This window comes from Onychostruthus taczanowskii, unplaced genomic scaffold, assembly GCF_017590055.1.
Source record: "Onychostruthus taczanowskii isolate IOZ18803 unplaced genomic scaffold, ASM1759005v1 scaffold4, whole genome shotgun sequence".
Lineage (NCBI taxonomy): Eukaryota > Metazoa > Chordata > Aves > Passeriformes > Passeridae > Onychostruthus > Onychostruthus taczanowskii.
In genome coordinates, this window is record NW_024501459.1 from 17,720,358 (window position 1) to 17,744,796 (window position 24,439).

General features: G+C 36.8%; 1 protein-coding gene across 1 annotated transcript in view; it reads left to right on the forward strand.

Moving 5' to 3' along the window:
- Positions 1–18,830, forward strand: part of SLC26A7 (solute carrier family 26 member 7) — a 63,831-nt gene extending 45,001 nt beyond the window's left edge. The window contains exons 11-18 of the mRNA XM_041412867.1: positions 3,865–3,971; positions 6,081–6,147; positions 9,831–9,947; positions 11,613–11,661; positions 14,177–14,277; positions 16,556–16,610; positions 16,700–16,803; positions 18,795–18,830. Coding sequence (XP_041268801.1) covers positions 3,865–3,971; positions 6,081–6,147; positions 9,831–9,947; positions 11,613–11,661; positions 14,177–14,277; positions 16,556–16,610; positions 16,700–16,803; positions 18,795–18,830 — 636 coding nt within the window. The remainder of the gene's footprint in view (positions 1–3,864; positions 3,972–6,080; positions 6,148–9,830; positions 9,948–11,612; positions 11,662–14,176; positions 14,278–16,555; positions 16,611–16,699; positions 16,804–18,794) is intronic.
- The last annotated feature ends 5,609 nt before the right edge of the window (positions 18,831–24,439 follow it).

Here is a 24,439-nt window from a genome sequence, read left to right on the forward strand (position 1 = left end):
TTGACCAGAAAATGATCACAGCTGAGACAAAGCCAGGTTGCATGCCTGACTTTTAAAGCAGGAAGAATGGCCAGAATTTATGGTAAAAATTACACATTCCCAACATGGTGTTGTGATGAGATGTAGTTATGGATGCATGAATTGTAATAGTATGCACATATATTAATATTAACGGATGTAAGGAATGCTACTAATTCAGCAATTAAAGTAGATTCAACAATGAGGGTCTCATTTTTGACAAGTATCCTCCAAGATCTTGCCATTGTGAATTACTGGGACACATATCCAATACCCTGTCAATCTATTTTGTCGAAATATTTAGAGGAGAGGTCCTAGAAAGGGTCCTCCTTGAAATCTGGAGCTCATTAGTGCATTTTCTTGTGGTTTTTTAGAACTTCTTCAGATACTGTCCTCAGGAGGAAGATGGCCTTTTAAATTTGTTCATCACACATGGGCCCTGATTCATGAGAGGGCTCTGAGAGGTCTCAGGGCTCTCCTATATAAACAGTTTTCTACAAAGTAGGAAACCATCTCTTCTGTGAGAATAATTTTACATCAATGACTCTATCTTATGGCATTCTGGGGAGATTGTCTATTTTTCTTCCATTAGTGCATATGCTAGTGTGAGTTACATCACCTGCGCTGTAGTTGGTATCAAAGAACTACCATACCACTTTAGTATCATTTAGGATCATTTAGGTTGGGAAAGACCTTTAAAGACCATCCAATCCAACTGTTAACCCAACACTACCAAGTCTACTCCTAAACCATGTCCCTGAGTGCATTAGGCAGTTCTTGCTCTATGGCTGTGGTGGGCATCACTTGAATGCCAAGTTTTGATGAAGGGTGTGCTGAGGATGCATGTACACATTGTCTGCAGAAGGATTTGGGAGCATGGCCACGTCACTCAGTCCTCTGAGCCAGAGCCTACTCCAGGACTCCAGCATCTTCTGCGACACAGTTTTGGAATGAGCAGGACTTTAATGGGATTCTTCTTTTGCCTATATACTGGAGGGCCTCTTTGAGCAGCTCATCACAGCCTCACATTACAGATAGCACAGAACTGGTCAGTTGAGACATAGACATGCTCATCTCTTCCTCCAATAAGAAACAGCATAATCAGGTAGGAGTTAGATGAACTGCATCCTCAATTTGATTCATTCTGATAACCAAACCCATTGATTATGGTAGGAAACTAAACAGCAGTGTTGCAGATAGTTACGTGTGAGGAGCCCTTCCCATTCAGGCAATAGCTGATCATCTCCTCCATTTGCAATGAAACAAGGCAAGCGCATAATCTGGATTCAAACTGGTACAGAGACACTTATTATCATTGGTATAAGTTATTACCATACCTTAGCATTGCATTGTCTAGTCATAGGTTCAGGAAGTATTCTGCAACTTGTTTACATCATTTTTTTCCTACCAAGTACCGATTTTAGACTGTCATCAATGGTGGATGATTAGACTCTATGAAATGCAAAGTCTAGAGAAGGCAGCTGCTACAAAGTCACTGCACCTCTCAGTGCTTCTGATATTTTCTGATACATACAGAAGTTGACATAAATCTATTTCTTCTGCTTGTTTCTTTTCTCCCTCTTTAGAGTTTTTCTTTAAAATAGTACACTACTTTGAAGGTGGATTTTGTTTTGATTTTTGATATTAACATGTGCCTATAACACATTATTGCTAAGATTTGAAGACTGATTAGATTCTATCTGTCCTGGAGCATGCAATAACCATATTGATGTAAGCTGCCAAGGAAAACGTTGATATTTTTATCACTTCTATGTTGAACTTTGCAATAACCCATGAATTAGAAGAAAAAAAAAGGTCTATCAGATCAACATAACTTCTTTCTACAAGTTTAATTAAAGAAGAACTGCTTCCAGGCCAATACAAAGCACTGAAAGGGTGGTTGATTAATGAGAGTATGATTGTTTTGGCTCAGCCTCTACAACAACGGCAGTCTCTGATTACAGTTAAGATGTAAGATACTAGGCTGCTGGAGAGGCACCTAACTAGCTTTCTCAGTAGTCAGCAGTACTTAAATATTTCTGGCTTTGATTCTTCCTATGCAGACTTTGTATTGCGGTTTTTACACTGTTTTCTTCTGAGACATAAGAATTTTGCAGGTCTGCAGCAGTGATTTAGTCAGATGTGATGAGGTTCAGGTCTGCAGCTGAGCTGGATTGCACTGGAGTGGATTTAGGTGTTGTCAAGGGTTCAGCCTTATTAAGATAGTCTAATTCTTGATCTCACTGATTTTCAGGTTTTTAGTAGTTCTGTTAGCATTTTCACATCCAGGTGAGCTTCTTTATAAATGTATATTGGATTTATAAATCTTAGCATTACTTTCTTATTCATTAATCAGACCTCAATATCTGTTGCTCATAAAGGTGGTCTTTGCAAATATATGCACAACAATTCATATAAGATGTCATGTTAAAATACAACTAGCGATTAAGGACAGTTCCAGAGAATGAACTACCTCCTTACCTAGCAGCCCTCCTGTTGAAGAAACAGAAAAGTCTTTTGCAGTAGTTAGGAATCTTGAAAATGAGGGAGGAAAAGGTTTCTTGACCAAGTCACGTAACGCTCTGTCCTCTGTGAAGCACAAGTTAGTATGGTATGAATTACACTTAATAATTCATAAAATAACAGTTCTGAAATCTGCTCAAGCAAAATCCCTGTGGTTGGGCTGAAAGTATTCTACTGTCTCTGGCTTTTCTGAGTTAAGTGAAAGCATCAGAAAAGATAATCTTAAAAATGACTGTGCCATTGTAATGTGATCTGTTATTCTGCAAACATGAACAAGCAGCACTGTAATTCTTGAAACATGCACCTGTGGGGATCAGTATATCCAGAGGAATGAAAATACTTTCCATTCTTTTTTAACACCTTTTATATAAAGATTAGGTGGCAGTCTTTGCTTAAGGCTGCCTCAACGAAAGAAAGATGTGCTTTATTATACCAATTACGTTGGTATAAGAAATCTAGTATGTGTACTTTTCTTTTAATTGTCAAATCTGCATGTCTCTTAGCTGTACACATCATTGTAGTATGGCAAGAAAAGTGATCATTTCTGGTAAGAAAATAATTAAGGAAAAATTTAAATGTGAGTTTTGTAAAGTTTTTTTTAATTTTTTTTTTAAGTGACTTTACTTTCAGATATGCTTCTGAGTATTTTTAACATTTGTATTTAAAATTAATCCAAAGTTTTAGTAATCAAATATTTAAAGATGGGGAAGTAATATGAAATCTCACCATTTCCATTGGAAGGAATTAATTCCCCAGTAATTTTTATTTGTAATAGAGTTGTTTGAGTCAACTGTACTCTGATAAATGCCACTTTAATCAGCCTTCTTGCCAATCATAATTCCCATATAATTATATGATTAGTGGAAGAAAAGCTCTCTGTATGTGACCTCATTAGGGCATCTCTTTATGTGAAAGAAAAGGAGAATTTAAAATCTATGCAATGAAGAAGGTGAGAATTTGCAATGTGAAAAAAAAAAAAATACAGGTTTTCCAAAGCAACTGAGTTTATTCTGACTTAAGCTGTTAGCAGAAGTACAAATGCTATTTTAAGTAACCCTGGAAGGAACCTCTGTGAGCACTGGGAAGAGTTGTGCCATGCTGCATGTGGTCCCCCATGGGGAGGCATTACTTTAATTGCTAATTCAGTCTTCAGTATTTGCCAGTTCAAAGATCCAAATGTTCACATCTGAGAAACTCTCTTAGTTTTAAAAATCTTTATTTCTGATTCATAAAATGCACATTGCTATAAAATTTGAAACTAATCACTTCAGGTCAACCATGGGGATTTAAAATTTTTTTTGCCCCCCCCCCCCCCCACCAAAGAGCATCTGGGTTAGTACCTATGTGTTTACAATTTGCTTTGCTGCTAACGTGGGACTGTTGTATGGCGTCGCCTGCACTATAGTAATCGTGATTTTCCGCTTTCCCAGGTAAGAAACAATTTATTGAAATGTTCCATTAGCACTTCATTATGTATTCATTCTGCATATTGCTTCACAGTCAGGATAGACATACGGTATACTAAATTTAACAACTCAGCTTCAGGGTTTTAGTTGCAGAAAATTGCAAGATAAGACAATTCAAAAGTAAAAGTCACATCTGTCCATTTACCATAGACTAAGGAATCTCTAAAACATTTTATAAAATGGCATTGTTTTGTGATTGCTCTTATTATTACACATCTGTAGGATTCATTATGTGAAGGTACCATAAAATCAACTGGAAGATTAATAATATTTTTTCCATTAGATATTTATTTGCTCCTTAAGGAAAAAGTATGTCTGGAAAGCTTTAGTAGCTAAGAGCCTTTATAACTCCTAGTTACTACGTTGCACAGGAATTGGTAGTTGACAACTGCACTGCTAATATAGATTAATGAAACATAACTGTACTACTATTCTAACGTCTAACAAAAAGTGTAAGTTCTGTGCATGACTTAGAAAAGTCAGGACAAATAAACTAGAGCCATCAGAATTTGTTTTTTGGGATTTTTTAAAATGTATTACAGTTGCTACTTTGGCTCATGAGTAAAGGGAAATATGGCTGAAGTTCATGATTGATTTGAGCTACAGAATTAATTCACAGCTCACCAGTCCTGGAAATGACTTGCTACTTGCATGCAGTTGTTTGCATGAACACTGAATCCCACTGAAATTAAGCAGAATATAGACAGCTTGATTAAATGCTTGTTAAAGTTAATGATGTTACACATCTGTGCACAGCTTTATTCTCATAGAATAAGTTAAAGAACCAGCATGGAAATAGTTCAAAATGTCAAAGCTGTTAAAAATTATGGGAGATTGCTTCTGCTTGAATCAATTTTTGTGATAGCACTGTGCTATTCAGCAAACTAAAATTCTGGTAAATTCTGTAATAAGGTAAAAGGCAAGTTTTCATATTTTTGTCATGAGCCTGGATGTTGGAGGCTCTCCAACAACAGAAAGGGATGGATATCTAATACAAAAGAGCCCGATCTAGAGGAGACCTCAGTCTGAAGCTGCACTTATTAATGTAAATAAGACTCTTCCCAGTGATCTCTGTGTTCTTCAGTGAAGAAGCACATGACTGTCCATACCATCTAAAGGCATTGAACAAGGTAGCAGCCTTACAGCTGGCACGGCACAGATGGGGTTAACAAGATAAGGTGTAGTGAGCCGTGCAGTCATGAGCAGAAGTGTTAGCAGAAGCGAAGCAAGGAAAACACCATAGATTATTTATTGTAAAGTTTCTGTTCAGATGTCAGAGTACTGGATGTGGTACATGCTATGTATCAGACTGTATTAAAACCAGCAGCAGCTACAGCTTCATTTATGCAAAGATGAAAGAACAGCTGATGTTTGTAAGGCTCATTTATCTGGCCCCAATACCTGCAAATGCTCCTTGTATATTGGTGCATCTGTCTCAGAGGATAGATAGTTCCATAGTCTTCTGCAGTTAAATGTGCTCCTGTAAATGACATGTTAAATTAGAAGATCCTAACACTGAGCTCCCTTTCCAAGGCAATTATCTCTTTTCTCTCTGTAGAGAGCATAGGAATACTGGTGCTTTCCAGTAAGTCTCTCATTTTGATAGCTAGAGTGCAATGTTCTGCTTCATCATGAAAAGATATGTCAATTTCAATGACAAATAAAATATCTTTGTTTTTCATGACCCACAGCTGTTCTACATATTTATTTTCCCTTTCCTTACAGTATGATTTTGCAGGTAAAAAATAATCAAACTTAACTTTTGAAGATATAGATTATATATGAGCTACGTTGACTTGAAAGTAGCTCTGGCCAGTAAGTGAAAATTAAAATTAAGATATTCTTCACAAGAGAATTTAATTATTAGTATTTTCAAAGTAATCTCACAATTTTAAAATGAGTTTTTTTTCTCTTTAAGAGAATGATTATCAGAAAAGATAAGGTCTGTAATCACAAAAATGTAGATTGCATTGTTAGACCTTTAAACTGTAGCTTGGGGTGTGTGTCTTTTTGTTTCTGCTCAAGACTACTAATGATTAAATGTACAGATTTTTCTCTATATACTGATTACAGAGCAAAGACACTGAATTTGAAAAATATGAAAGAAGTGGAATATAAATACAAAGCAGAAGATAATTGTGTAAGTTAATTTATTTTTTAACTTTTTGTTTGTTTGTGTGTTTCACTAATTCAGATTTGTTTGTTTTCTCTAGTTAGTTACCAGATGGTAATTGGGGAGTCAAGGGAATGCTTTTATGATATGACCACTTGAAATCTAATGCCAGGATAATATAATAATATTAGAGATGGCCATCAGGAACTGGAATATTTTCATGGTTCTGCTTCTTGTCTGCAAAGTGAAGTTAGGCAAGTCCTCTTAGATTTATCTATCTTAGTTTATTTGTCATTTTTAGTTATGAATTCCTCTTTCTCAACTTTCCTAATTCCTAAATTTAAGGAAATATCTTGTCAGGAATGGCAAGGGCAATCTGAGCAGACAATAGCAGTGTCTGTACTATTATCACTGTTCCTGAAAGTCCTTCGGTATTTTTATCATCCTCAATCTCTTTTCTGAAACAATTTCTCTCACCAACCCCTTGTGACCAGATTGTCCCAGAGGACACCACAAGGCTGGGCAAAGAGGGGCTGCACCACAAAATTGTCACAGACTGCTTCACTAATTTCATCACCCTGTACACATGAAAAATGGATGGAAGAATCTCTCTCAAAGACTGGGCCTTTTAAATTTGGCTTCTTACAAACTTCAACCAACCAGTCAGATTCTTTTGGTTATTTTCATTGCAATTATCACCGAAGTTGCTTTTTGCTCAGGTCTGTGGTAAGAAGAGAAGGGTAATGACCCACAGAGGTGAGGTGAACTCCCTCCTCCAAGAAGAAATGGTAGGTCAGCAGCCAAGACACAAGTAGAACCATGTGTCCTTTCAGCACAGAGCCCCATCACCAGGACATCCTGCCTTCTCCACTGTGGCAGTTTCTCCTGTGTCCTTTTTCCTTTCTTAGTGCTAATGAAGGGTCTTACGTATCAGTAAACCACATGCTCAGCAGTTAGTGCTTCACCATTAAGCAGATCTTCTTTAAAGAATTTATTATTTCTGGCAAATGTCTTCAATCAGAGCTATCTTGGGCTAAAAATCCAAACTTTTAAGGGCTCAAGGGCATTCACTGTTTTGGCACACTGAGAAATGTTGGAATGTGAAAGGTACATAAGAATGGGGAGGACTCTGAAATGTGAATTAAAAACGCTGCTGTTGAGGCTGGACCAGCTATCAATTATTATATCACTTTTCATTCCAATAAAAATGTTGGAGTAACTCTGTCAGAGATGGGTAACCAAAATTTGATTTGCCTGCTGTTTTTCATATTGGTTCATGAAGCACTTTGTACAAATGCCTATACATTTTTTTTTTTAACCTTACTGATCCCCTGCTTTTTTTCCTCCTAATTCACTAAGATTAATGCCAGTAACCTAATAACAAACTAGTGTCTGCAGACAGTGGGGAAAATAACATTATGTTAGAGAAGCAAATTGCTCAAGAGCTATTACACAAAACAAAGAAGGAAAATATGCCTTTAATTGAATTTGGAGTCACTGGGTTGCAGCAGGCATTTAGGGTAATTTTTAATGTATGAATGTTAGGCTGATCCAAGTTTCCCTGGTAAGTAACAGATTAGACATAAACAACAAGACTTTTAAACATGAAAATATGCAAGCTTAATGATCTACCCTGCCATTAAGATCTGTGGATTTATAGGGGTTATTTCAACAATAAGAGAAAAGATACTTTAATGTGGAAAAAATCAAAGGGTATTTAGAAGCTTATGTGAAACACATTTCATCCCAGGATTTCACTGGCACTGACCTCGTACCGAGCAGAGCCAGTGCTGTGCAGAGTGCACAGGGCAATTGCCCTGGGCCTTCCGAGTGGTGGCAGGAACAGACACCTGAGATAAATTTCCTGCTTTCTTAGCAAGAACACAAGAAAGAGGAAGTTCATTTTTCTCTGAACAGTTCTTGTTAGCAAAGAGTCAAACCAGAGTCAGGAGTAACTGGCTGGTCAAATTTAGGCACAGTTGACCTTGTCCATTCTGGCCAAAAATTATACCCAAGTCTGCCATCTGTTTGATCTAGCCTTATGGTTTGAGCCTTTCAAGTTTTGGACCTTGTACTTATGGAAGCTTGATCATCACAGGATTTGATCTTTGCACATCAGTCTTCCTTTTTTTCTTATCTTTTATCTTCTACTTTGCCATGGCACTGAAGTGCCCACTTGTCTCCACAGCAAGCTGTGCACAGCACATAATTTTGGTGGGAATCTGTGGGATGTCAGAGCATTTCTCCATTCAAGCATATACCATCCTTTGTTTTGCCCTTATTTTTGAGCTCTATTCCATACAAACTGAGACATTTTAACTGCCAGTTGAGTTTTGCCACGTGTCTGACTGTGGTATTTACTGCAATCACATCCATAGGTAAATTGCACAAAGTCCCTACACATAGTCCTGGGGTTCTTTGCCTCAGTTCAGGATGTTTGAAATGTTTCCTTTATTTCATGGTCACTGTGGTGGTGTCTGAGAGATCATCTCATTCCCAGAAGTCTGAACAGCAGTCTACAATAAGGAGATAGTTTTTGTGGTTTGTGGCTCCATTTCTGTTTTGCTTGAAAGTCTGTTGGGAAAACTGCATATCTTCATTGCAATCCCAAACAATTTTTAACTACCTAAAAAATGGTCTGTGTTAGCTCCACTTACTTGTGTTTGACTGTGACCTTGTTACATGACTTTTGTTCAGAAGAAAAATAGTATTTTTTGGCCTACATTCCCTTGCAAATTCTTGATTTTTGCTTCCACTGTCATACCACCTGTGGAAGATTGGGAGTTCAGTAGAAGCAACTTCTACAGAAGTTTCCCTACAAAACCAGTCTTTAAGTATGTCTTGCTGCTGTCCAATATAATTATATATAAATATTAATTTTCTTGCTGGCTTTTGAAGATGTTTTATATGTACACCTTGAGAGTGAGAGAAATAGCACTTGTTTCATGCAAAATATCTCCCACTTATACCTGGGGGTTTCTGAACATTATCTGGTGTCCTTCCAAAATTGTTCTGCTGTGTAACATTTATGTTTTGAGCTACACAGTTACACTGAAGGTGCTGGTAAGCTGGCTGTAGCTTATTTAGTGAAGTGCAGACAGGTTCAAGGGCAACAGAGAGTTCTCGTGTAGATTGTTGTGTTGGTTGGAGAAATGTGCTGGTAAAGCTTTAAGTGTGCCACTCAAGGTTGATCTGGATCCACTAAGTATTTTCATGGAGAACTATCTCTGTACTAAGGTCATCTTCAGGTGACCAAGATGAATATTGCCAGCTTTCCCCAAACCACCTGCAGTGTTTGTCCTAAATCCTTGTGCACTTTTTTTCAAGATGCGTTTGTCTAATAAAATATATTCCCTGTCTGCAAATGTTACCTTGCCTATGCTTGGGGATCACACCAACTGAAATATAAAGTACTATTTTATAATTATTAGCTAATAGTTCTTAGTATTATGCCTCATAATGTGTATGCTTTTTTCATGCTAAATAATATTATAGATAATTTTGATTATATATTACTTGTGTTTCCATTGTTACTTCAGTTACATGTGAAGGCTGATCAATAGAATTATCTTTTAAATCATTTTCACAATCAAAAGCTCCTCCTAGGTTAACTTACAGGTATTTTAAAATTTTTTTAAAGAAATGAGTCTGAAGTTTGTTCTCCAAATCCAAGATGAACTTTTCAGCATTATGTTTATTTCATTCCCCAGGAATCACTAAAACAGGTAAAAATAATTTCAGTCAACAGCCCGTTAGTCTTTTTGAATGCCAGAAAATTTCACACTGACCTGTTAAAGATAATCCAGAAGGATGGCATGAGCAGCCAGGTATGTGATATTGTAAACAAGGTGGGATGTGCTTTACACTTCAGTAATCACCATGACTAGCTTGAAGATTGTGTTTGTTTTCCTCGAATTTCTTAGAGAATTCAGATACTGAAACAGGTATAATAAAGTTACATTAGAAATTATTCATTTAGAATAAGATCTCTTCTATTTCTGCATGTGATCCTGTAAGAGACATTAAAGCGCTGATCCAAACCCCAAAAATTTCTAGAAGAACTTACATAATCTCAGCTGATATAAAGCTAGAATTTTAGAAAAACAATGAACTATAAATATGCTTGAATAAAATGTGATTTTTTTTTTCCTGGAGATAAGTCCTTGAGAGATGGACACTTCATTTCTAACTATAAATAATTTTGAGAGAATTAGAAAGAAAGTGGCTACTTTTTCCCTCAATGGTGTTGCTTCTTTTTCCTCTTTTGCACTGATTGTATTAGAAAAATGAACAGTATACAAATTAGGTATATCACATTTTTGGAGAATATCCCTGTAAGTATAGTATTTTCCAAGTTCATCTGCACCTAACTACTGCAACTTCCTGCAACACTTCCTAAAAGGGAAAAGTTAAATTATAATTTTTCTACCAGTGCCATGAAGACATTCCAATATGATACAATGTTTACTGTAGACAATTTCATCCAGTTTGTCAAACTGGGCTGAGAAAATCCCAGCTGTGTCTTGGATGGGTTGTTAAGACAGCAACACGTGTCTACCACCTCTGCTGCCCCTTGACAAAGAGTTGTGCTACCCATTTGTGCTTGGATGGGTGGAAATTTAGCTCAGAAAATGGGATGCTTTTTTCCCTTGGTTTTGCTAGGCTGACTGATTTGGATTAGTATGATAAAAAGACTCCAAACAGAGAGAAATTACTTAGGATTTGCATGGAATTAATTTGAGTCAATTTAATAAGTTAATTTGTACGTTACTTATAAAGGAGATTTTATCCTTTGTCCCTTCTGTAAGGCACTCAGCAGTACAGCTGCCTGAAACACTGTGCTTTTTTTAAAGATTTTTTTTTTGTTGTTGAGTAAATGTCTTTCTGTAGCACATAATGGGTGTGAAAAAAATCCAGTTTCACTTTTGTTTCTGTGCTCTGTTTCTGGTTTTAACTCAAGTTTCTACTGAGAGCTTGCATATTGAAATAACTATTATAAAAATTATCCAGATAAATGTAATTCCTTAATAAATTTACACATCAAAAATGTTCTTACTAAAATACTAGCACAGCACATGAGATTGCAGCAAGGAGAATATTAATCAAAAGTTAATCTTATAAAATCACTGCCAAGAATTTTTCTTGTCAAGAACATTTTTCCCATCTTTTGACCACTTCTTAACCACCCCCTGCTTCCCCAAAAGCATTGTGACCAAAATATGCTTTCTAGTGAATCCAAACTTGACAGAAGTTGAGCCAGCTAAAAAGAAATACAAGTATCAGTTTGAGGATGTATCTCAGTATTCTTCTAAAGTTATACCAGAAAACATTATATATCCAACAGGCTGTTGCATAAGACATGATTTTGGAGAGAATGAGTTAACTTTGGTACTGAGAAACAGAATTTTTATGTATTGCATTGATTTTCTCTTGTTACTGTGCAATGGACTAGTTTTCCTTGGTATGTTAATAATTTGCTGCTTTTATTTCAGTGTGAGCAGAACACATTGCTCTGTTCATTTTCCAATGGAAGTTGCCATGGTGAGTTTATTATCTACAAAAGGTGTTAAAACCAAGATGGATATAAGTGTGCAAAATAGTTCTACATTTTTCTATATATTTCTAGGTGCACACAAGTTTTGTGGAAATAAATATTTTCACTTAGACCAAACATTCAATGAAGCATGAATGCTAAACAGTCTAAAATTATGCTAACCTTGGCCTATTATGTCCTGTAATTCATTCTGGTTTTGACAGATTTTTTAAGATTTCAAAAGCAGGGAGCCCCTTGAAAAAAGCCTTTTTCGTAGGAGTGGAAGGTTCTAGTGCAAGTCACACAAGGGTTGGAACTAGATGATTTAAGGTCCCTTCCAACCCAAACCATCCTGAGTCTGTGTCCCTGCTTATTGCATTAGAATGAGTGTGTGTGTAAAGAGACAGGTACGTAGTGGGGGAAACACTTCCCGTACTGTTGCCTGGACTAATCTTCAGACCAGGCTGAAGAGATTGTTTTGCTAAGCTCTGGTTTTGGGGTTTTTTTTTGCAACCAGAGTTGAATATTAGTATGCAAAAGTAAAAGTAATATTAGAACCATGTTAAATCTGTGGGATCTTTAAAGCCACATAGGAGAAAATGTCAGAAAATGTCAACTGAATTGTTAGTGACACAATAACAACCAATATTATACAGTATATCAATACAATATATAATAAAAACCCTTAGAGGTTTTCTTTCAATTAAGGATTAAGCTGGAAACTCCACTCTTTCCACATTTTGTAGCACTTAAATCAAACCAGAGCACATACATTCCCATGGGAGAGCTGCAGCAACCTTCTGCAGCGGATACTTTATACAGATGACTTCATTGGACAGAATTAAAACAGTGTTTATTTAAAACACTTACAAGCATTAAGGCCACTGTAGAAAATCTGATTTGGAGGTTGTTGTCTGAATGTTTGCATTTGTTAACTAGACTCAGGACATTTTTATGGTACTACAGTGTTTAGTTAACTTGGGGGTGACAGAGTGCTTTGCTGTAGTATAGCAACCTATGAAAATGGTTATTGAAGATTATATTGTATTTTATTGTCTATATTGTAAAATATTATGTTTAAAAATATCTTACCAGTACATATTTCAGTCAACTTGAAGATGAACTGGTTTCTCATATTACAAAAGTGACAGAAAGCACAAGACCTCTTTTCCAAATGCCTAAGTCTGCCTTGAGGACTTAAACACTGTTGTTACTTATATTAACCAGTCTATGGTGATTCTTCATGGGGTCTTTTCAACAACAAACAGACAAAAAAAAAAAAATCCCTTTAAAGAAGAAAGCAAAATACTGAGCTTGAATTTTCAAGGATGTGAGCATGAGGACACAATCCTTAAGCCTTATGGGAGCTGTCCAGGAAAACATGGAAGTTAAAGTTTTTGTCAGAATCTTTCCTTTCTCCCTTTGGGGAATACTGTCTGTATCAGCAGCAAATGAAATGGCTGTTCTGGCTCATGCCACTGATCCAAAGAGGGTGCAGGCCTTTACCTATCCCCCCATTTAGAGGCCAGGCAGCCTCTACTGCAATTCAGGATGCAGCAGGGAATTATTACACTGAGCCTGGGAGATCACATGAACCCGTTCTGGGTTTCTATCACAGTAATTTTCAGGAGGCTCCCTCTAAAATCCTATATTTTTGTTTGTATGTATCTATTCATGTATGTTGCACAGCACAGAGACAGTAAATGTCTGGAGGTGCAAGTCCAAAAGTCTTTGTTCTCAGACTACTGTCGGAATTACCACCATTATCAATTTGCATTATGGGGGAATTCCAAGTCCCCTCAACAGTTTAAAATCTTTACCTCTGCTCTGCCAAAGCCATTTAGTTTAACTCATCTTTACAATCAGAATTCCTCTCCATTTTTTTTTCAGTTGTGTGCATTATGATAACAAACATTTGTTCACAGAACAATGCAAATTCACAATGTATGATGTGCATTATTTTCTAGTTTTCCCTTTATGAAAGCCAGGAATCATTTATCTGTGTGCTAGTTCAGGATGCATTTAGAACAGAGTATGTTTTAATTAAACACAAGATGGCCTGAGGTTGAAGAATGAGTATAAAACTTTCCAAATCTTACCAACACAATTTTCTTCTCCAGTATCATTATGTAATTGTGTATTAGAAAATAACCCAAGCAAAACCAGCATAGTAAAACCTTAGGAAAATTAAATACTCCACTTTACATCTATTTCTTCCTTATGGGTGAATATTAAGTTAAGCCATAGGCAGGTGTTTTGGGACTATGGAAATCAGTATCATATCAGAACTTAAAAGAAAGCTCCATTAATATATTCTGTCTGTCATCACTTCTTTCCATTGCCCTGAAGGTTCCTCATTTGTTCTTCTAAAATATGGCACTTGCTTTCCTGATAGCCCAGCACATAAAGATGAAAATTATATTGTGATAGTTTGGGCTTATTTTATTGGGCTATCATCATTCTTATATCCATTTCTTGAGTATTGTCCTTTTAATTAAAGGTTTTAATTTATCAAATGTGTAGGTGAGTTGGTGCAGCCATGTCACAGTGAGAGATGTGTTTTGATATTAGACTGCAGTGGACTGAATTTCTTTGACTACACTGGAGTCTCCGTGCTTCTTCAGGTATTCATGACACTAGAAACATTCTGTATATGTTATAATTATACATATGAGTTATTGGGGCCAACAACTAGTCACTCTACCTATGTCACTGGATAAATCTTTCACCCATAGAAAAGACAAACACAGATTTGGTATTAAACTGCACCATGTTTATATATAAAATTAAATAAAAATATTTCTAAATATTATGGGTAACAGTGCAAATGTATGTATCTATATGTAATGAAGAGGAGTTTTGTAACTTTCCCTTTTTTTTTTTTTTCTTTTTTTTTTTTAAGTTGGTTTAGGTCATATTTGACCCTGCCATGTCAGTTGTAGAGACAAGTAAATTTACCACTTTAAAATTTCAGCTTTAATTCTGTGATTTTATCTGTATATGCTACTGTCTGCTAAGCCAGAAGTCAAAACATGATCTCCATCCTTTCTCCTGTGGGCAGCATATGTTGCAGATTGGGTTCAGGCAGTGCAGGAGTTCCAAGATGCTCCCAGAAGACTAAACCCAGCAGTCACTGGTTACTGTGGTGAATGGAACTAAGTCCAGATGGTGGCTGGCCACAACTGGTGTTCCCTTGGGGCCAGTCCTGTTTAATATCTTTGGTGATGATTTGGACAAGGGGATCGAGTGCACTCTCAGTCAGTTTGCAGATGAGACCAAGCTGGGGGGGAGTGTTGATCTGCTGGCGGGCAGGAAGGCTCTGCAGAGGGGTCTGGGCAGGCTGGATCATGGACCAAGGCCAGCTGCGTGAGGTTCAACAAGACAAAGTGCTGGGTCCTGCACCCAGGTCACAACAACCCCACGTTGATCTTAAAGGTCCTTTCCAACCTAAACAATTGTATGAGTCTATGGTTCCACATAACAAGCAGTTCTATATAGTGGATAAAAAATTATGTTCAGAAGAATTTCTTACACTTCCATCAGATCTGGAGTTTAAAAGTTGTGTAGTGAGTACAGAGTTAAGAGGGTATGGAAGACTTGGTTTGCATAATTTTTCTGAGTATGATGAAGGACTAGATTTGAACTTGGGTCTTGGCTCAGACCTCTTGTTGCCTACCAATTTTCCCAATTTACTGCAGTGATTGCACAGTGAAGTAAGTGCTGCCTTAAAATATTTTAAATTAAAACTACACATATAAGCAGGGATATAATGAAAAAGAAAACTGGAAAAATAAGGTTAGTGGGAGTGACTATTAGTGATCGCTATAGAGCATTCAATATTGTATTAGTCAAAAAACTTGTGAAATTGATTTTCAAAGGGTCTTAGAGACCTCCAAATTATAAATTATGTCACAGAAGTCTTTTGACAAATTTGTGAGAGGTAAGTCTGGCATGGGCTGTGAAGGGCACAGGTTGGTAGTGCAGCCTCTGGACAAACGGTTGGTCCAAAACCAAGTTACCCCTCCTCCTACCAAGAGGACCACACTCAACATGTCCTTGTTACACTCCTTCCCAAAATATCATCACTGATGTCAGAGATGGAGTATTTTGGAGCTGAGTAAGATTTTTGCTTTATGTTAAAAATAGAATATTCTGATGTGGTTCCCACTGAATCTCCTCTCTCAGAATTCTTCTACTTCACATGGATTATTTAAACATTTTTTGAAGCAGTAACTGCTTTGGATATTTCCCATTTGGCAGAAAAATGTTTTTTTTCGCTGGGTCTTGGCTCAGACCTCTTGTTGTGTTTGTTTGTTTGTTTGTTTGTTGGGGTTTTTTTTTTTTTTTTTTTTTTGTTTTTTTGGTTTTTTTTTTTTTTTTTTTGTTTTGTTTTGTTCTGGCTTTGTTTTCTATCTTACTAATATTTTGCCTCTGGGGAGTTGAATACTTTCAAAGAAAGAATAAAGAACAACTTACTGCTGAATGCAGCATGATAATTATGGTGCTTTTTTGATATAAGTCTCAAAGTTTCTTAGGTCTGAGTCCTGTCTGTGTGGACTGGTAGTAAGCATATGGTAACAACATGGGAAAACACGCTGAAGAAAGAGAAATGGAAATAATACCCCTAAAAATACAGTCAGAAATTGCAAAATTATTAATCAAATTCAGTTTTAATTCTCAGCAGAGCTGCAGAGTACTGTGAAGAGGTGGTAAGAAATCAATGTGGCTTGGTGATGTTTGCATTATAGAAGGGCTCGCTCTGGTGGCTGCTGGCAGTACAGCTGCTGCATCAGCACTCCGGGCTCTGCCTACCTTGAACATGGGCTTTTTGTGAACTTTTTTCTCTGTTGGTATTTTAAACTGCTTTAAAAAAAAAAATAAATTTCTTGTTTTCAAACATAGATTTATGTGGACTGTAAAAACAGATACATCGACGTGTTGCTAGCACACTGCAAAGGCAAGTATCAGTTTACAGTAAAAGTTTTAACATGATGGTTTATATATCTTCACTACCTTCTCAGTGCTCATGTGTTTGTTTTATTGCAGGTTCCTTGATAAAAGCAATGCAGTACGGTGGAAATCTTGACTCTGAAAATCCTGTATTTTTTGAATCTATTTCTTCAGCTATTGATGCCATTCAGATTCACAGGGTAAGACTGACAAGTAGGAGTAGGTGAAGCCTGGAAGGCTTCTTGGATGCTCACAGCATTTTGTTAAAGTCTGGGAAAGTCTTATTCACCCAGTGAACCCGTTATGTAGAAATCTTTTATCTGTCTGTAATCTACAACTAGTCCTCAGCCTGAATAATGCAGTTTTCCATTTTTTGCTGCTTGCACTCTCTTCCCATCACCACATCTCCTTTTGCAACAACATCTCGATCTTCTATGATAGATTCAGAGGTGCTATGTTGTGGTGTTTTAATCTGGACTCATTCTCCACTGGAAAGATTTATGTCATCTAGAGACACCCAACACAGCCTCTCAGTGAGACACATTAACTCACAGACAATTCTGCATTACTGAAACTACACTCCTGTTTCTCAGCCTGGGATGCTCGAAGCTGCTTCACGAATCACAGCACTGGTTTGTCTGAAATGGTTCTGGATCCCCAGCCAGTTTGGTTTGAGTTAGAAATCTTGTCTCTGCCCTGCACTGTAGCACACTGTGTTGGCTCACTGGTGGAAAGAGGGGAATTGCACGAGGTAGAAGACAGCAAGAGGGAAAAGGGAGGCTTGAGCATCTATTTAGTTGCTCAATGATTCTTGTATTCCTTTTTAAAAAGATTGTAAACCTGGACTTGCCTCCTGAACTATGTGATCCTTTTCCACTGTCATGGCAGTACAAGTGAGTGTCCATTAAAAGCAGTGTCCTTTCCCATGGTTTTATTTATGATTGAAACATAGCTAGAGCTTGGCTCAGAGCCTTCTCCAAGAGACATTAAAATCATCATGGTCTGCGGTTTGGTCGTTTGGCTTTTTTTCTTCACTTTGTATTTAACTAATTAAATCAGACTTGCCTATGGACAAAACCACTTTCCATTGATTTATCCAGATTAAGGTGAGTTGGCACAGTTGGTCTAGTGAATTGACCAGAAAAACATGTTCTCTTCAGCATTTTTCAACATTTTTCATTATGTTGTCCTACAAAAAATAATTTGTTGAAACGGTAACTGCAGGGCAAAAATAATGGGGTTGGCTATTGTATATTTTGTCTGGGTCTGATTAGATGAATTAGAATGATGGTTGTGTTATAAAATGTCTGCATTTTATACTGACATTATTAGCTTGCCTAACATTCTTGTAAGATAGTTTTGTACTAGCATTCCCATTTTATGGAAGTGGGACATGGATAGACCAGGACAAATGCTCCTAATGAAAATGGGGAGTTAAAACTCAAAGCCAACTTTTTAAGGAACTGATTGCTTGTTTCTATCAAGCTGTCAGGCAAGTCAAACTCTGCGAAGTGGCCTAGCAGTTTAGTCTGAAAGGCTTGCATGCAACCTCAAATTTTACATGTAATTATGAACATATATATACTGCTGATGCTTCTTCAGAATAGTCACAGTCTGTGCTTCAGGGATGTTAATGTATTCATTATGTTGAACACCTGAAGATAAGGTGGACAGGACTGAAAAAGCAGGGTGACTGCAATAGCAGCAGCACACTGCAGCTACCAGTCTATGTACTCTTCCTGTGCCTTTTTAAGGTGCTGAGGTCAGTAGGACTCTTGAGTGTTAACATGGCAGAATAGGAGAGAAAAAAATACCAGGAAGCAGTTGGAGACTAACAGAAAGTGATTTGTCCCAATTCACATTTCAGCTTCCCCATATAGCAGGAAATAGTCTTCCAGTGTCAGAAAGGTAGAGGTAAGAGGGCTTTGTGGTCCATTTTCATCTCTGCTGCTGATCAGAAATGCAAAGATATTCTTATCCACGTGCTCCAACGAAAATGTTGTGTTGTTCTCATTTTTATGTTTATAAATTGATAAGATACTTGCCTATTACTTAATGCAGTTAATATTAATCATACATAACTTTTTGAAATATTAGTGGCATTTTCAAGCTAGCACTCCTTCATAACCTAATTTTACATTATATTCTAGGAAAACATTATAATACTTTTTTTCTGTTTCTCTCATTTTAGAATTACAGCAGATTCAGTGAACAGAGTGAAGTGTGATGCCCACCCATTGAGCACAGCAAGTTTCATCTGCTCATATTCAAAATGAACTACATCATGGCTTCTCCTTCTTTCTCCAGTGGATCTCATAGATGATCTTTTGTATACCATATATATTTAGTACATTCAGAAATGACAGATCTACCTTTCAGAGAGAAAATCTTTCAGCTGTGATACTCGGAGAATTTTTATGCAATTGTTCTATAGTGGTTTTATAAAATATTTTTATATACATTTAGATACAAATTATTAGAAAGCAGACATGAGGTACTGTGTTTACCAGTTAGGTGTATTCTTTTAGGTATCTTCTATTGTAACATTAGTTGTAATATGCATCTGTAGGTTTTGTGTATGGAATAGAGACATGAATTCTTAAGAGTATGTTATAATTAATACAGTATCTGCAGCAAGGCATATAGGAATGCATACATTTTCTAATGGCTTTACTTACTCTTTCCTCTGTTCAAGACAGCCATTTGCAGTACCAGCATCATATCACAGCTATCATATGCTTCCACTTTTTGGTACTTGGTTTTGTATGCTTTTTAATGCCTGCCCAGATCAGTGGGATAACTTGCAAGTATGTGCAGAAAAGGCAGATACATGTTGACTAAGAACCCTGGATCGCCTCCTCCCTCTCTATTTGTTGTCTTGTGCTATTATGGTTTGCTACCTTTTCAAAGCCACAGGTGTTCTTTAGCACAGTCTGAAGAGGAAAAACTGGGTTTTTTCCCCCAAAACTTATTTTTTCCAGCACATTTTTTTCCCATCTGCATTTCCAGTTTGAGCTGTGATTTGTTTGGTGTTGAAATCTTCAGCTGAGGCAGCTGAAAGGTGACAATAGTGACACATAAGGTGTGTGCCACACTTCAGCCACAAGCCTGATGCAATGTACAGTATACTGTGTGTGAGCACACAGAGTGGGTGGAGGAACTCACAGGTTGAGTATTTGGTTGGTATTTATGGGTTGTCAGCAATTGTATTTGATCATACTATCACACAGCTATCATGTTATTTGGCAACATTTAAGGCCTTCCAGTACCTGAAGGGAGCCTACAAGAACCATGGAGAGAGACTATTTGCAAGAGCATGTAGTGATAGGACAGGGGGAATGGCTTCAAACTGGAAGACAGATTTAGACTAGACAGAAGAAAAATTCTTCACTGTGACAATGCTGAGGCACTGGAACAGATTGCCCAGAAAAGTTATGGATGCCCTGACTCTGAAAGTGTCCAAGGTGAGGTTGGATGGAGCTTTTAGCAACTTGTTCTAGAGGAAGGTGCCCCTGTGCATGGCAGGGTGATGGAACCAGATGATCTTTAAGGGCTTTTCAAACCTAGGCCATCCTATGATTCTATGTATGATTTTTCTCTTGCCTTTGTTCCCTTATGTGAAGGCCAGCAGTAAAATGTGAGTTGTGCAAAAAGGAATAAACAAATGAGAAAGATAAGGAAGTAGGGGTTTTTGGTTTTTTTAACCAAATTAAAAAATCTATGGAAGCTAAAGGTAAATGAATATGGCACAGCCATAACATCCATCTTAGATTACAGAGAGGAGGGAAGTACAAGGAGGCTTTGTGCAGCTGACACATATAGGCAAAATCCAGTTCTAAGCATTCTGTTTTCAGCAGCAGTTACATCTGTATGCTTATCTGGACCCTCCTTGCTCTCTCTGCCCAAAGCTGCTGCCTGCAGGAGATGAGGTGGTACATGGAGTGACTTCTGCACCTCTATAGAGTTAAGATATTGATATGCTTTTCCTCAAGTTTTGGTGACTCCACACTAGTAGATGATAATGGGAGAGAACTGTGGGGGTTTTTTCTCTTTCAATTATGAGTGACTCTTGTAGTTATTCCCTGCTTTGTCCCACAAAGGACTAGAAATGTTCTGTACAAATCCTTTTGAGACTGCTTTGGTAATTACTATGCAAAAAGCTGATAAGTAACTGTGAGAAACTCATTATATGCAGGAGAAATAAATTCTGTACATTGTCCCAAGCACATTAATTTCAGATGCTGTAGTTGATTGCAAATGGCTCATTACATCACTGGACTCAGTAACAGGCTATAACATTTGATTAATAATTTCCTGAAACAGTTTTAGTAATTTATTAACACTTTAGAAACTATTTACAATGTACTTTAATCGTAGAAGCATCAATTTTATGTCACAGTTGAATGGAGATTTCTACTTAACTGCAAACTGAATAAATGGTATCTTTTTTTACTAGAGTCAGCATTTGTTCTTTGTCAGTTAAATGTTTTTTCTGAAAATTTATAGATCAGTTGATTAATGAAATCGTTAAAAATAGGGTCTTTAGCAAAGATAACATCACTTTTCAGGAGACTTTAACTTTTATTCTGAATGATCTTGTAAATGGAACAACACAGATACTTTCAAAATTCCTTGTAGTATTAGCCTTTTAAGAAACCTTCTGCATTAAATAATCTATTTTGTAGTGCTTATCAAAATAGCTTCTAATTTTTACTGCTTTCAATAGAAATAATTTTTGATCAGTTAAATGGCTGGTTTAGCAATGAACATTCATCTTCCATTAGCTCCAACCTTCCAACACTGGGCTTTGGGATAATATTTCTGTAATCTATTTTGCTATATATAATTAGTCTACATAACTTTCAGTTTCTGAGAGTATGCATTGTTAATTATATTCCCTGTCTAGCAAGTAGCATCACTTAGGATAGTTGTTTCTCAGCAGAACAGTGTTTAAGGGGCATGTGAAGATAGCTGCCCTTTCAATTTCTTCTAAAATACCTGTACTGAGTTTAAGCTCCATCAAACCAGAACTGCTCTATACAACTATGGGCAGTGAGGGAGGGAAAGTAACTTTTTTATCATTGACTTGGAAGAGCAAATTACAAACCACTGATGCAGTTTCCATTTCTCCACCACCCACTCTTCTGAGCTACTGATGTTTACTGAAACATGTGACTGCACCTTGTCTGTCTTCAGATGGCCTGGAGGCCACTGCCATCAGACCTCGTGGACTGCCAGCTCATGGTTGGTCTGCTCGTGGGATGGGAGTTGCTTCGTGTCCTCCCCGAGTTGCTCTCTGCAAATGCCTAGTGATGGTGTGTTTGTGCCACTGACAGAGTCAACTGCCAAACAACTGCTTAATTCTTTGGTGAAGATTTAAGGAAACACCCTAAACCTTCTGGATTAAGCTTTGGAGGCAATTGCCACTATCAATTTCTACCCTTCTCTCAATGTTTTTTTATACAGACTGTCCCACTGGCTTTCCTCTGGCTCTCAGAATTATTATGTAAATATATGGAAGCTGAACCCAAAACATCACAATTAGCTTCACTGGAAAGGAACAGAATTAAATAGAATAAAGTAACATTTGAAAGAAACCAACAGGGATCATCTAGTCCAACTGCCATTATTATAAAAGAATATCAAAATTAGAATAAACCATACTTACTCTCCTGACCCAGAAGGGGGAAGGGAACCAAACTCATCCTGTAGCAAAGAGCCTGCACAAAGTCTGTGTGTCTTATGGCTGTGCAGGCCCGGCCACACTATCCCAAAGGATTTGGGAATTACAGTAAGGGGTTTAGTTATTTGTGCCCTGCTGCTGCAGACATTCATCTTTGTACCTTCAGCCTTGTTTACTTGAACATCCCTAGGGGCTTTTAAGAATAATGCAAAGTTTCATCAAGTGTGGTTACATCTGTGAGCTTACGAAGTGTTAGCAGTAAGAGCAAACTGTGGAGTTCCTCTGTTCTCAGTGATTTCTAAAGGTGCAAGAGAGAGACTGCACCTGCCAGCAGAGGCTTGAGGAAGTCTCTCATTTACAAACAGGTTTCAAGTAATGAAACTAATGAGTTTACCGCTCTTAGTAAGCAATTCTGAAAATCTAATCATTCACCCTGTTTCTTGTATGCATACTTAGAAGCTCAGGCTTTATATTGCAAAATTCAGTATGTATGAGTCACCCAGCTTTTGCAAATCAGCGCTTCAATTTTGCACTTTTGGTGTATTCTGCACTTCATAGGAGAACTTAAATACAAGGGTTTTTTTTTTGCAGAGATGGTCCAAAGTTATCAGAGATTACATATTTACTTGAAGTGTTTATGAATTTTTAGTTATCTTTAGGAACTTTTTCTACATTTTATATAGTATATCATGTGAGTAAAGAGTTTTTCTGAACATTTAAGATTTGCTAACCAGAGTATATTAAAATGGTGATCTGATCATATGCTCTTACAGAATTTGTTTCATACATTCCAAAACAAAGCAAGCAATGAGGAAAAAAAGAGAGAGCAAACTGATGTTAAAGAATGAGTATAATGGCAATGAAAAATTAGGCATAAAATATGTAATAAGGAAAAGACTGTTAACATTATATTTATGCAAATTAAAGGTTTCTAATTCTTGTCATATGTCTTTCATTTTAAAGGTTATTTGCCCTGATTCTGTGATTCAAGTATCACAAGGTCTGGCTGCAGCTGCTTTGACATAATTTATTTGACAGCTCTGTGTGTCATAAATATATAATGTAACAAGGAAAGGTATCTTCACTGTTGAATGAAAACATTAATGTGTCAATACTGTGTATGAATACTGTCTGACATTTACTAGTTTCAAAAATAAAATACACAGTATGCTTTGAAAATATGGTATTCCCATTTTTGGAAGATACTTTCTTTGTCTACAGGAACTCATAAATAAATGAAGGAGAGCAGTTACAGAGTGCATGCTAAATGGTGCCTTCATCATTTAGACAGATTTTATTAAAGATCATATAATCTGTATGTTTCCATATGCTTTATAATGCATTTAAATATTTTTTCTTTTTCCGATTCCATGTTCAAGAATAAATTTATACCGAAATAAACTGGAATACGAGACAGTTTGCATGTAGAAGGAGGAAAATGCATTTTTTCATTATTGAAATTATTTTTTTTTTACGTTCTGTACTAGCCACTTTGTTAGGAGATATGCTGCCTACTCCAACCTCAAAATGTATTAAATCTTAACAATGAAAAAAGAGAATTTGCCTTACATTCAGAAGTTTTATTTCCTCACAGCTCTTAAAGGAGTATGGCATATAATACATTTTTACCTCTATAAGAAATACAGAAATCTTGGTCCAATTTCTCCAGTATTGCCTCTTTGCATGCACAGTCATTTGAATATGTCTTTTTTTAATTGTCATTTGCATCTACAGATGGTGCACCTCATATCCAACTGGCACATACTGACGGCATAGCTTACATACAGTCTGTGGCTTATCCCAGTAGAGAGGAAATGATGGGCAAACCTTCCCACCACCTCCCAATAACTGTAATGACATTAATGAAAAATGGATTGACATATCTTTAAAACTTTGGCTTTGAACATAGCAGCTTAATTTTTCAAGCCTGGTAATTTATGAAAGCACGTGCTTCTACCAAAATGAATGCAACTGCTACATTTTTTTTTCTTTTACAGTGGTATGAAAAAGTATAAACAATTTACAGTGCCATAAACTCCTAGATGCTAGACAGCTAAATATTCTTAATGCTAATGACATAGGCTATTTTCTAGAGCTAGGCTATTTTCTAGAGCTATCCTTTCCACTCACACAATAGTAAGTAAAAATCCAAG